The sequence below is a fragment of the Pongo pygmaeus genome, chromosome 8 (assembly GCF_028885625.2).
Source record: "Pongo pygmaeus isolate AG05252 chromosome 8, NHGRI_mPonPyg2-v2.0_pri, whole genome shotgun sequence".
In the NCBI taxonomy this organism is placed as follows: domain Eukaryota; kingdom Metazoa; phylum Chordata; class Mammalia; order Primates; family Hominidae; genus Pongo; species Pongo pygmaeus.
In genome coordinates, this window is record NC_072381.2 from 96,033,725 (window position 1) to 96,047,967 (window position 14,243).

Genomic DNA, 14,243 nt, shown 5'->3' on the forward strand with positions numbered 1-14,243 from the left:
GTAGCAATGACTGAAGTGGGGATTCTGAAGAAAAAGGGCAAGATATGAAATTCCTGTCATTGCTGAAGGTTGGCACCAATCCTACAGGTCATTATTACTCCCTCTTCTCCACTCTTCCTTACTCTGCCCTTTCCCCTGGTACGTGCCACTGATGTTGTTTGTCAGTGTAGCCATCCTGGAAGTTTGAATTTGTCTGTCAGGCCTGTACACACTAGCATTGTCAGTAAGCTTTGTTTTTAATGTAATACATAACAGCCAAATATTTTTATCACTATAAATCAAATAATGGCAAAATCGGAGCCAGGTATGTTTCTTCCAGCAGTGTCTTCTGGCTTGCCCTCTACGCTAGTAACCTTTTCCCAGCTTCATTTTTCTTCCCTGATTTTCGATTTATCCTGATTTTCTTATCTGTTTATTTTATCTTGTATGTGGTTTTTATAAGGAGTTTCAAATCTCTTTGAGAAGAAAATGCAGAGTATTACTCAACAAGTCATAGCAAAAATTAAAACAATGGAAAGGGAAATTAAAAGTTGAGAAAATGAATTCATTATCATTTGCTTTATAATAGCTCTGCTTTAACTATTTATGTAGATTCCTTCTATTAGTATTTGAACATATGTCTTGAGGTGCTGTGTTCATATTTCTTTAGCTACTCAGTAGACTTGATAGGAGCCACAGCCCTGGGACAATTCTTGGCACAGAGTTGCTCAATAAATAGTTTGTGGGATAAATGGACCATGCATACATTCTATTTGGCTTATTTTTTTCTTCGATTTTAGAGTAGTCAGTTTCTTCTTTCTGCAACAGTCTGAAGTAACCTTCCAGAAACAGCCTCACTCCGCAACCCATCCTTATGTAGAAGACCATATATGAGTTAGAGAGTCTCCAGGCCCTATCTTTTGAGAAAGTCTATGGACATATTCCGCTTTTGCTGGATTACAGTTAAACCATTTAAACCAAACCTAAAAGAGTGGCAAAACAGTTGACTATGTAAAAGGTCAGATGTATTTCAACACAGAACCATCAAAACACCTATGGAGTGAACCATACTTTGTATCGAGTTTGCCCCTATCTCCCATTCTTACTTGTGCCAATTTTCCTTTTGGCCTTACCTATTTTTTTCTTCTTTACAGATTGCTTGTACACATTTAGATGTAGATTTAGTCTGCATAACTGTAACAGAGAAACTACCATTTTACTTCAAAAGACCTCCTATTAATGTGGTAAGTGTTATACTTTCCATTCTGTATTTGAATCTTAGAAACTTACATTAGCAAATTGGAAAAGAAGCAGAAGAAATCAGTGTTCTTAGAAGGAAAAACAAAGGCTAGGGAATAGGAGGCAGTGTTAGAAAAGAGAATTTTCATTTTGAAAGCTGAACAAAGGTAGAAAGAAAGTTTAAAATTAAAAATATCCAGTTAATTATTAAGATGTTTTTAAAAGGCCATAGAACCCAAAATTTATAAAGGCTATTTCTTAAGAGGATAGCTAATAATCATGGGTACTTATAACCTGAACATCAATTGTTAAGGGAACAGGGCAGTCAAAAAAGAAGAGGAAGGGAAAAAATAAAAAGCAGAGGATCCTTGAGGCACCAGCAAGCTAAAGAGAGTCAAGAGGGAACAGGGCATGGCGTCACATAGACGTGGTCTATGCAAAATTAAAATCTGTGTTGAAGCAAGCTTATTCACAAGGAGCCCAGAGTTACTTTTATATTAACCTAATAGGATGGCCATGTGTTCAGAAAACTTTTTTGTTTCTCCCTCTGCTATAGAATTTTTCTCATTCCCCTTCTACATAGTTTTCTCTTGTTTTCCCATACCCTTCATCTTCCATATGTCATGCCTTCTTCTAAGTCTTAATTTCCTCCCATTTCCATCATAAGGTAATATTATTTCACACCAGTAACTATTTTAGTAGCATAAGGTCAGCACAGCTGTTAACTATTGGCTTTGCCAATCAGATCCTAGGAAGAGTTGAGATGCTATTTTAGAATAGTGGCTTCCAAAACCCTACTTGGTCTCCTGTTCTCAAAAACTGGTATCTAAGGAGAAAAAAACAGTTTAGCAAATACAGTCCAAATTACATATCCAATCCTATCAGAATCAGAAGATTAATTTTTTTAAGAAGTTTTTCAAAGGATAATTCCCGTGCTCTTTTGCCTCTGTAGAATCATAACTTTCTCAATTTTAATTCTCTTTGGTGCTAAGGAATTGGCTTGAGAATTAGTGGGAGACAATAAGAGGAGAAAATGGAAAATTGGTATGTGAAAATTCAATGTGGCAAAAATTATTATCATTATTATTATTATTATTATTATTATTATTATTATTATTATTATTAGAGACAGGGTCTCACTCTGTTGCCCAAGCTAGAGTGCAGTGGCATGATCATAGCTCACTGCAGCTTTAACCTCCTGGAGTCAAGTGATCTTCCTACCTCAGCCTCCTGAGTAATTGCGACTACAGGTGCATGCCACCACACCTGGCTAATTTTTTTATGTTTTGTAAAGTTGGGGTCTCACCGTGTTTCCCAGGCTGGTCTCAAACTCCTGGGCTCAAGCAGTCCTCCCACCTCAGTCTCCCAAAGTGCTCAGCTTACAGGCATGAGCCACCATGCCTGACCCACCCAATGGGGAAAGGTTTAAGTTAGCTTATGTTCTACCCCTAAAAATATGCTACTCAAACTAAAAATATATAATCATATATTTCAAGGGAAAAACATAAAAGCTCTTGTTGGGTAAATTTTTTTTTTTTTTTTTTTTTTTTTGAGACGGAGTCTTGCTTGGTCACCCGGGCTGAAGTACAGTGGCACGATCTTGGCTCACTTCCACCTCCGCCTCCCTGGTTCAAGCAATTCTCCTGCCCTAGCCTCCCGAGTAGCTTGGATTACAGGCGCACGCCACCATGTCCGGCTAATTTTTGTATTTCTTTTTAGTAGAGATGGGGTTTCACCATGTTGGCCAGGCTGGTCTCAAATTCCTGACCTTGTGATCCGCCCGCCTCAGCCTCCCCAAATGCTGGGATTACAGGCGTGAGCCACCACACCCGGCCTAGGGTAAATACTGGCAGTGCTAGTGAACATAACAATATTGGCTGAGCTCAAATCATTGGTTCCTTGTGTTGTTGCCAGTACTTATAAATAAATAAGTAAACAGTGAAAAACCCCTGAATCACCACATTTTCGAGTTGGAAATCTATGTTGTGCAACAGCTCATTTATCAAATGTGGGGAAATGAAAAACTACAAGAAGTCATTCAGTTCTGTAGTCACACAGGGTTAGGAAAGTTCTGATTGGTTGTCTGTCAAGATCTCTGATGTGCCCCAGGTACCTATGATAAAAGCCACAAATTAATACAGTACTCAAGGTTATGACAGTCTTGTTGGCCTCACATATTGTTTCTCTCCAGAGGTAGCAATCTCTGTCTTTAGAAGTTTGCCTAACCTTTTTACCAGCCTCAAACTGCCAATACAGTTTCTGTGGAAGTAGCACCCCCAGAGTTGGGCACTATAGACACTCAGCAAATTGCTAGTGAACTTACAACTTTTTCACCTTTTTCTTCACCTTAATGAACTAGGAAGGTCATTTTCTAGATGGCTTTGCCTGAATAAGCCCACATACGATACTGTGACCTTGGCTGGGAGGAGCTAGCATGTGATGCTAAGGCCAAGTCCATGGAATGGACAGCAATGCACAACAGATAATTCCTCATGTCTCATGACAATGGTAAGATTCCCAGTGGCTGCTTTGGTGAGAGCTTTTAATTGGGGTTCTTAGGAACTTGTATTATTGTTTAAACCAGAGTGTGAGCTCCTAGAGAACACCAGCTGTGTCATGGTGCTTTTTTAAGTACTCCACTATCTTGCCTGTAATGAGTCCTCCTTACAGTTCGTTGAGTGAATAAGTACATGTTGAACTTAGCATAGCAGGGTACAGCATAGGGGACCCGGCCAAATTCTGCTCGTTGTTAGTCACTAGCTGGATGTACACATTCAGCAGGAAGTATATGCAGTGAGGGAAGTGGGGCAGTGAGGCAACATGAGGAGGACAGTGGCACTCGAGACAGTGACACCAGGACACCCCATCCCCTGATTCCATTGGGAAGTTCAGGAAAGCTCCTTTTGTTTGATGGGCATTTTCGGCTTAATTCCTACATTTTTCAATTTAAGAATTCTGAAAAGTAAAAAATTTTGTCAAGTGAGAGGAATATGCAATTTAACATGGTGTCTGCTTTAAAAAAAAATCTGGTGTGAACATTTTGCATATGTTGTTTAATAAAAACTAGATGATGGAGTGGAAAGAAAGGCTGCACAAGATTATTTTTAGTCTTCATCTAGTAAAGGAGTAGGCTGCACTGTGAGTTGGTCAGGAAGCAGAAGCGTCCCTGTTAATTTATTCACCTATTTTTTATTAGAGAAAGTTGGAAACATACAGATGTCCAGCTTGTTGTTCAGAGTGAATAATAGTTGTGGTATAGGTATGTATGTATTATTTGTAACATAATATCCAGTCTGGCTGTGGAGCTGTTTGTCTACATGAAGTATGAAAATGTGTACATTCTGACAGCACAGTCTTGGTCCTTGCATGTTCCCTTGGCTTTGAGGATAAACTTGTTTTTGGCCTTGAGAAGTTCATAGATTGGCTTTAAAAGGATCACTTTATAAGGATTACCTTTTTTTTTTTTGAGACAGAGTCTCCCTCTGTCACCCAGGCTGGAGTGCAGTGGTGTGATCTCGGCTCACTGCAGCCTCCGCCTCCTCGGTTCAAGTGATTCTCCTGTCTCAGCCTCCCAAGTAGCTGGGATTGCAGATGTCTACCACCACACCTGGCTAATTTTTTTTTTTTATTTTTAGTAGAGTTGTGATTTCATCATGTTGGCCAGGCTGGTTTTGAACTCCTGACCTCAAGTGATCCACCCGCCTCGGCCAGGATTACTTTAAGCACAGATCTTAATTTTGTTACCATTTGGGCCCTTTTCTTTGGTTGTGGTGAAAAGCAGTATTAAGAAAGGTAAATCATTCATCTTTTACCAATAGGCCAGATGCCATGTGAGAATCATCAGCTTGGAAGGTTGGGATTGTGAAGAAGGGCCCAGGAGCTCTATAGCATACCAAACACTCCATTTGTGTACTTTGCAGCTCTTTTCCCTTTTGTCATCTTCACTGCATGCTTAGGGCACCATAATTTCAATTATGCAATTTCCTCTAAAATCTCCCACAAACCTCTTCTGGAGTCTAAGTACCTTGTCATCGCATTTCTGTCATGTGATAGATGTGTTTCTAAAAAATTGGATCGCACTCATTTTCTTGAATAATCACATGACTTCAGATTATTTAGCATTTTATGACATAAGCAGTTTTGATAGCTGCTTTGGCCCAGCAGCTTTGGGATGGGGTAGATGTTAATTATCTCCATATGCAGGTAATACAGTAGAATCTTAGGTAGTTCATGGTTCACACAGTTAAATGACTCTCTCAAGGGGTTGACTAGGGATTTGTACTCAAGCTTTGATTCCAAATCTACTGTCATTTCCTACTGGGAAATACTTTTTAAAGTTACTTTACAGCAGAACTCTTTGTTAAGCACAGAGTAATTTCATATTTTAAAACGTGAGCTTTATGAATTCAGGTTGTGAGAAGAAGGATGTTATGTTCTTAAGGCAACACGTATCTCTTTACTTTCCCTTTGATTTTTTTACAATGTTATTTCCATTTCAATGTTATTGTCACTTAACAATGACTTCAAGCTTATTGAGTTATTTTAAGGGATCTTATATTTTTACACTCTCTCTGATGTTTTCCCCTCAGTCCTTCCTTTAACCCTAATCCATTTCTGTCTTCATGGTCTGATTAATCCCCACTGAGAGATGTTTAGTAAGTAATATCTAAAGCAGTGAGGTAGTTCCATGAATCATGCTATAAATACTTGATTTGGATGTGAGTGTTCTGTAAACTTTGTTTTATCACACATGAATCTAATGTGTTAAGTACTTGTCCATTCAGTGCCAGCAAATTGTGCCAGTATTAAAAATTTCTGTGGAAAAAAAAAACACACAAACAACACCAGAAACAAAGTTAAAAGACAGATGACAAACTGATGGAAAATTTTCACTCATGTCACAGACAAAATGCTTATTCCCTTAACACATAAAGACCAAAGAGTGCCTAGAAATTAATAAGTTAAAAAAAAAAAAGATGAGCAATACCAAAAAATGGATTAAGAATATGAAAAAGGCATTTCACAGTAAAGGAAATGCAAACAGGCCTTAGACATATGAAAAGATGATTAAATTTATCATAGTAAGAGATTTCACATTAAAATCACCTATGTGATTAGAGATACATTCTGTTGTAAGGCTGCAGGAAAGCAGACATTCTCATACTTTGCTCGTAACTGTGTAAATGGGAACAATCCCTATGCGGAGAGTGGGTAATTTGGCAACAACTATTCAAATTACAAATACGTTTACTGATTTAAACAACAGTTTTAAACTGTATGATCTCACAGTTCTGAAGCCTACAAGTCTGAAATCAAGGTGTCAGCATGGTCTTGTTCCCTCTGAAATCTATAGGACCACCTTCCTTGCCTCTTTTTAGCTTTTGGTGATTTTCTGGCAATCTTTGGTAATCCTGGGCTTGCAGCTACATAACTCCAGTCTCTGCCTTTATCTTCAGTGTGTTCTCCATTTGTCTCTATGTCTTCACATGGCCATCGTCTTATAAGGACACCAGTCATATTGGATTAGGGGCCTACCCTATTCCAATCTGACTTCATCTTAACTAATTACATCTACAGTGATCCTATTTCCAAATGTAAGATTACATTCTGAGGTACTGAGGTTTAGGGCTTCAATATATCTTTTGTGGATGAGGACACAGTTCAATCCATTATGCCTAGCATAATGGATTATGCTAGTGTTATTCTACAGATACACTGAAACAACCCAAAGGCTATCAGTAGAGGTTTGGTTAAATACATGCTATACCTCTACAATATGATACTCTGCAACTGTAAAACAGAGGAAGTTATGAGCTGACTTGGAAAAGCTTTCATGTCAGGACAAGAATGCGGCAGACTGCCTTTTGGATAAGAAAGAAAAACAGTATCTCTTCATATTTGCTTATAGTTCTATGAAGAAACTCTGGAAGAAGACACAAGAAATTAATAAAAGTGATTATTGGAGGAAGGGATAGGGCAGATAGGATTGGAGGTGCAGGTAGTACTTTTTATTGTTTCCTTATGTCGCTTTGTGAGTCATGTGGACAAATTACTTATCTTAAACACTGAAAGGGTTTCATTCCTTTGAATTGAATAAAGAACTAATTTTTATGAAATTAACAGGGAATCAGTATATTCTCCCAGTAATCAGCTCCTTATTTTCTTCTTGTCTTTCTCTAAGGCTTTGCTTAATACTTGGAATTTTAGTGCCAGTGTTATCTTGATTCAGCTGTCACACACCTGTCCTTAGTAGCATCTTTATGACCGTTATTTCTCATTAGTAAAGAAATCTGATCATCCACCCATGCCAGAACCTTTGGTCAGACATGAGAACAAAAGCTAATCAGGCAGGCACTGTTAGGAAGAGGCTGTTATGAACAATCATTTGATGAGCTTTAGGCAATTTGCATCAAAATGGTCTTACAGCAAGATCCCAGGTAATGAATCTGTATTTTATCCATCTAAAAATTTAAAATAAGATGCTATGAAAGAAACATTCACAACCTTCAATAGCACATTATTTTTAATTTTTCTTTTTCAAGAATTCCTATAGCAGTTTTAAAGTGAACTTGATTAATGTACCAAGATGAAAATCAGAACTTTTTCCTTAAAAAATAATTATGCTGATAATATCCTTTTTTCCCCCCTCCCCCCGCAAAAGTTGTTTTTATTTTGATTTGGTCCCTACAAGGGTCTAGAAATTTAGATTCAGTCAATTAGGAATATTTCAAGATCTAACCATCCAACTCTATATATCATTCACCTCTTTCATTTATTTCCCCTCTTCATCATCCTATTGCCTTGTATTATAGTTCCACAACTAGAAGGATAAGGAAAAGAAATACAGGTCAGCCTCTTCAGCTAATTAGTAGTTTTGGTAAAATATATAGCCAAGGAGATGGCTGACAATATGGCTAAAAGGGATGTTTTTACTTATCTGTGGCTTTTGGTTAGCCAGGTGCATCGAGGTTCCTTTGATGATGGATCATCTATAATGAACAACGTTATCACAGGACATCTTCTCCATAAGCTGCTATTTATTCACTCAAAATATAAATATATTATACACTTTTTATGTAAAAGGCAGTCTAGCTCTCAAGAAGCGTACAAGCTTGGCAGAGAGAATGAGATACACTTTCAACTAGGACAGAAATACTATCTTAACAAATGTCATTCCCAGAAATAATCAACACAGGTGAAAGAATTAGAGATGGGGAAAAGTCAAAAAATGAGAGAGGGGAAGGTTGCAGTGTGGAAAATAGCATTTAAATTCTAATCAAACTAGAATCAGACATATAGGAAAATCTAAAATAAAATCTGGGAGCCTTGAAGCCAGAGGAAGAATTAAGGAAATCTGTGTTCAGGAGAGAAAAGCAGAAGGGGCCTTCAAATACAACTGAATTAAATCAAGATGGACTGCCAGTTCTAGAAAAAGACAAGTTTCTCCATTCCTGTAAATGCTCAGGAGTAAACCCCAGTAGTCACAGCTGGGCCAGTCCCAACTCATACTCTGGGCAATCGAAACTCATTTGCCAAGCAGAGGCTTGGACCATACTGCCTAGAACATGCCTACCATTCTTTCTTTATTCATTTGAAAGAGTACTGCCACTCAAGTGGCTTTTGCAATTGAGAGTCTTATTATCATCTCTATGCTGAAAATCCTTCAGATGTTTTCTCCATTAGGAATAATCCTCATCACCAGCTCTAAAGGCCTGCACAGTTGGCCCTTCCCATCCTCTTTAGCCTGTCTTCCTCATTATTTTTCTCCAGCATTTGACCTTCCCTATGTGCTGCCATGCTGCAACCTTGAAGACTTTTGCATGCTCTGACCGCCCTCTGAAAGTGCACCTTCCTCTACTATTTAACTGCTTAATTTCTTCCTCAACCCCGTCCAAACTTCTTGATAGCACTTAACACAGTTGAAGTTTTATATTTTTGTGTGGTTATTGATCATCTCCCCCACTAAAATGTAAGCTTTTAGAAGGGAGGAACCATCTCAGCTTTTGCACATAGTGGGCTTAAAACATCTTTTGTGAATGGATGCAGACATTTAGGTGCTCATTAGGAAAGCTGAACAGTATGGTGGTTAATTTCAATCTCATTTCCACTCATCTACTTACCTGTGGATCCCTATGTAGTAAGAGTACATTAAATAAAGAAGTTTCTTTTTCTCATGAAAAAAGCCAAGCTTGTATGGTGAGCTGGGCAAAATCTTCAAGGGCACTTCCATCTTTTCTGCTGTGCGGCTATAAGCCCAGTGAAAAATCAGGGGCTTTATTACTAAAGAAAAAGGAGAGGACAGATATCTGGGCAATTAGCAGTCTTTGCAGTAATGCTTTATAAAGGTATTGTAGTAAGGATTAAATATTATATATAAGACTCTCTTAGCATATAGTCAGCACTCAATTAACTATGGCTGCTATTCTCTTTTCAACATACAGGTAATAAATTACTTACCTGAAAGACCTTCCCACCCTTGGTTCTTTGGGCTTTTTTCAGCTCTTCATTTCTTTGTCTCTTTGTGCGTTCATAGGTCAGATTACTTGGTTTACTATGTTTGCAAACAGTTTACTCTAAATGTAGGGAGTAGATTTCTGTTTTCCTTTGATAGTTCATGGAGTAATAGCCCCTCTCTCACCCCATTGGGACTTCGTTCTTCTTAGCCTCTTTATAATTCCTGTTTATGTAAAGTCAGCTTCCCCACAGCCAAGTTAAACTCTTTTGATCAAGTAGAGCCACGGATTTATTTTCTTCTCCTTATGGGTGGTGCCATTTGAGTGTTAATCTGTCTTTCATAAAGCTGTACCTTGACATGTAAGGGGTGAGTGGTAGGGAGTGAGGAAGGATGTGAAGAGAGAATCAGTGAAAATGAAGTAGGCCAGTGCATGCTTATCTCTGACAGTTTTCCTTATTTCCTGTGAAGGCAATTGACCGAGGCCTGGCTTTTGAACTTGTCTATAGCCCTGCTATCAAAGACTCCACAATGAGAAGGTATACAATTTCCAATGCCCTCAATTTGATGCAAATCTGCAAAGGAAAGGTATGATTCTATAATTTTAGGATGTTTTTCGCATCTGGCAGTTTATTATTAGTAGTACACTGGAATTGTCAAACTGACTCCTTTTCCTTAAAGCAGAATGTTCTCATAGCATTAGGAATAAATTCTTCCATTTCAGTGAGCTCTGCAAGTTTTAAGGGAAAGAAAAATACCAAGGGAAGAATAATGTAAGGGAGAAAAAGATGTGTTGGAAGCCATATCTTTTGATAAAAATTTGCAGTTTACATACTGTGAAAGAAAAGTCTAGAATAACAGTTGTCCTCACTGAGTTGAATTAAGATATGTGACCTTTTCATCTTGTTTTTTAAACTTAATTCATCTTTACTAAGATCTGTTAGGAAAACATATTTTGTTTTTTATTACAGATTGCCTTTAGTTTGACATGAAGTCTTTCATTTTTTTCACCTTAATTATTTACCATATCTTTAAAAGAAGTTGGTATTTGAGCCTTAAATGTTAAAATATGATTACTGGCTATTTATATTATGAAACTCCTTTTTTTGCATTTATCTAAGATTAATATTAATCACTTTCTATTTTGTAGAATGTAATTATATCTAGTGCTGCAGAAAGGGTAAGTCTAGCATGAAGTACTTTGTTTTCATCTTTCAGGTTATAAAACTTTGCAGTTTCTAGGGGATAAATTAAAATAGTAAATGAATATTTGTTGCATTTTTTTCTATTTTAACTGCATTCGCTCATTGTAATTGCTAAATAGTAAAATTTATCCCCACTTTCTTTAGGCTTCAACTTTTGTTTATATAATTAGTTTTTCTTTTATACTGTTACAAAATGCCTTTCAAGCTTCTCTTATATTTTCAAAAGCTATAAAACCTATCAAAATTATAAGGACTTAAATTTATGTAATTTTTTTATTTTTGGATACTTAAATATTCCATTAATTAGCTATATGTCATTGAAATGTTATAAATAATTTTCACATATCTACTCTTTGTTCATTTCATTTCAGCCTTTAGAAATAAGAGGGCCATATGACGTGGCAAACCTGTATCCTTTTCTGAGTAAAAAGTTGTTGACGTTGTCTTTCAGGAAATTTTGAATTTGAGGTCATATTATAGTTGAACATGTATTTTTCTCAACCTTTTACTGTAAGTTTACCAATTAAAAACTTCAAAAATAAATTATATAACATTATAGAGAGCTTTATGCTTCTGTTTTTTAATTAATCGTGAGATTGAAAAGAGGGAATGAGGGACTTCATATGATAAAAGCTTAGAGTTAAATGAGTCTTTTCTCAGATGCATGTTCCAGTTGGACTAAGAACTGCTGTTGAATTAATTAGCCTCTCAAGATGACCAGGTTAGCTGGCACTTTCTGTTGTGTTTGTGTTAGTCTCGTGTTCTTGGCTGACTCTGGGTTGAAATCTTTAATGCTCCCGCAAGAGGCTTGCTGTTTGGGCTCTCTGAAAGTGATGCCAAGGCTGCGGTTTCCACCAACTGCCGAGCAGCGCTTCTCCATGGAGGTAAGCAAGTTCTTCCAGTACAAACTGAATGGTCATGTTAAAAGCAAGTCATTTTTACAGCCATACCTATTTTTATTGCCCTACCCTACAGAGTTCCTTTGGGGTCGTCTTTTCGCAACCTGTTCTAACCACAGTCATCAGTGTTTTCTCACCCTCACTTCAGGCTTTACTTTCTAAAGTTTGTAGAATGAATATAGTTTTCATTACAGAAATGAGTATTGAATAGTTCCTCCAGCTATACATGTGTGCTCCTGCCCACATTTTGATAGGCTTCTAATCTCCCTTCCTTCTTCTTCCTCACCAGAGGGCCATGCTTTCCCTGTTGAAAATCTCTGTTTTAGAGAACTGATATGTTAAAAATATATGTTAAACTATTAGGAAAACAAAACCAGCAAATACATATTTAAAAATCCAACTAAAAAAACATAGACTGTAACTTTTACATTTATTATAACTCAGAATGTTTCTTTTCCCATGTTTGCTTACATGGTCAAGTTGTGTCCAGACTGTACCTTTTTTTTTTTTTTTTAAGTAGAGACAGAGTCTCACTGTGTTGCCCAGGCTGGTCTTGAACTCCTGGGCTCAAGCAGTCCTCCTACCTCAGCCTCCCAAAGTGCTAGGATTACAGACATGAACCACCATGCCTGGCCAGACTGTACATTTTTTACTCACGTTTTGTATATGTACCTTTTCACTGACCGAATTTCCTGCTCATCAGATGTTAAAAATTGAAAGCATGCTGAAACTTTGGAAAATGAAAATGAAATTTTATTAAAACAACTTAAGCTTTTGATCACTGTTTTGTCTTCGTTATCTTTATAATTCTTAGGACAAGTTGTAGTGGTTAAGAAGCAATTTCATTGATATCATCCAAATGAATTTTAAACTTCAGAGTAGATTGCTACATATAGACTGAGTTATTTGTCATATGAATAGCTAGGTTATTGAGGGCTCGTATGTTGGGCTTTATTGATCTGATTTCCACTTGAGAGAACTGCTTATGTATTTGCTTGCCATAAATTAGATGATTTTGCTTTTAGTTTCAACATTTTTAGTTTGAGATTTTTTTATTATGTAGCCTAGAACTCATCACCTAAGCTTTGGGAGTGATCAAATTAATGGAGATTTTTAATAATGATTTTCTTGAAATTAGGGAACAGTTGGTTCACACTTTGGTAGTTCTGTCATTATTTTGATCTATTTTAAATAAACAATCATCAGGATTTTGAGTAACAGTTGGGGTTCCAAAATGGACTAAACAAGAAACAGAAACTAAAATATAAATACATATATAATTTTATGTATAGGAAAATAGGAAGTCCTGCATTTGACTTTAAGAACTCAACTATTCAGCATATAATACATAATATGTAAAGTATTTTTTTTAGGATTTCTTTTTGTGGATACATAGTATGTGTATATATTTATGAGGTACTGAGATATTTTGATATAGGCATGCAATGCATGATAATCACATCATGGAAAATGAGGTGTCCATACCCTCAAGCATTTGTCTTGTGTTATAAACAATCCAATTATGCTATTCTAGTTATTTTTAAATATACAATTAAATTATATTGACTATGGTCACCCTATTGTGCTATCAAATACTAAGTCTTCTTCATTCTGTTTGTTTTGTACCCATTAACCATCTTCACCTCCCTCTCAGCCCAGCACTACCCTTCCCAGCCTCTGGTAACCATCCTTCTACTTTCTGTCTCCAGGAGTTCAGTTACTTTGATTTTTAGATCCCATGAACGAGTGAGAACATGTGATGTTTGTCTTTCTCTGTCTAAAATCAGGCTTTTATAGAAGCTAACCTTAAGACTTTTGAACTTCAGGTAGCATTACCATTCACCCCAGTGTACCCAGGACAGTTCTAGTTTATGCCTGCTGTTTCTGTGACCTTATTAGCACTTCTATTCCCTGAAGAGTGTCCTAAACTAGATGATAAAATATGATTACCCTGGTTTTCGTTGCCATTGGGATCCGTATGAGACAGTAGTATGATGTGTTCTTAAGATTGCTAATTCAGCTTAGGTAATATTAGAAGTAAAGGATTCTGAGGCAAGGAAATTCAAAGCCTCATTATTATACTCTCATTGATGAAATCTCAGCCGGCATCTGTATCATTCTGAGTGCTACATTTAAGAAGGACAGCAGTGCACTGAAACACTATTGGAAAATGTCTACTCGGTCCTTAAAGGGTCTGGAAGCCTCATGATGAGACGAATCACGAGGGTGGTGCAGGCATGGATACCTGGCAAGCAGAAGACTTGGAACACATAGTAGTTGGCTTTCAGCTTGGAAGGCTTGCCACAGGAAATCAGAATTAGGTTCTTCGTGGGTCCAGAAATCCAGAAACCAATGAATAGCAATTCTGAGGAGGTTGTGGGGAAAGGACAGAGGAAAGAGGCCCAAGGTCAGAGTCTTTGGCCTGTGATTGATAAAGTTCGTGCCCTCAATCAGCCCCTGGACCAAAAT

At 37.2% G+C, this 14,243-nt stretch overlaps 1 protein-coding gene across 3 annotated transcripts in view; it reads left to right on the top strand.

Annotated features, from left to right (window-relative positions):
- RPP30 (ribonuclease P/MRP subunit p30) overlaps positions 1-14,243 on the top strand; it is a 31,360-nt gene that overhangs the window by 12,782 nt on the left and 4,335 nt on the right. For 2 of the 3 annotated variants that reach the window (XM_054435891.2, XM_054435893.2), the window contains exons 6-10: positions 1,134-1,223; positions 10,142-10,258; positions 10,821-10,850; positions 11,247-11,284; positions 11,680-11,759. In XM_054435891.2, coding sequence (XP_054291866.1) covers positions 1,134-1,223; positions 10,142-10,258; positions 10,821-10,850; positions 11,247-11,284; positions 11,680-11,759 — 355 coding nt within the window. The remainder of the gene's footprint in view (positions 1-1,133; positions 1,224-10,141; positions 10,259-10,820; positions 10,851-11,246; positions 11,285-11,679; positions 11,760-14,243) is intronic. The other variant, XM_054435892.2, reaches the window with a different exon arrangement.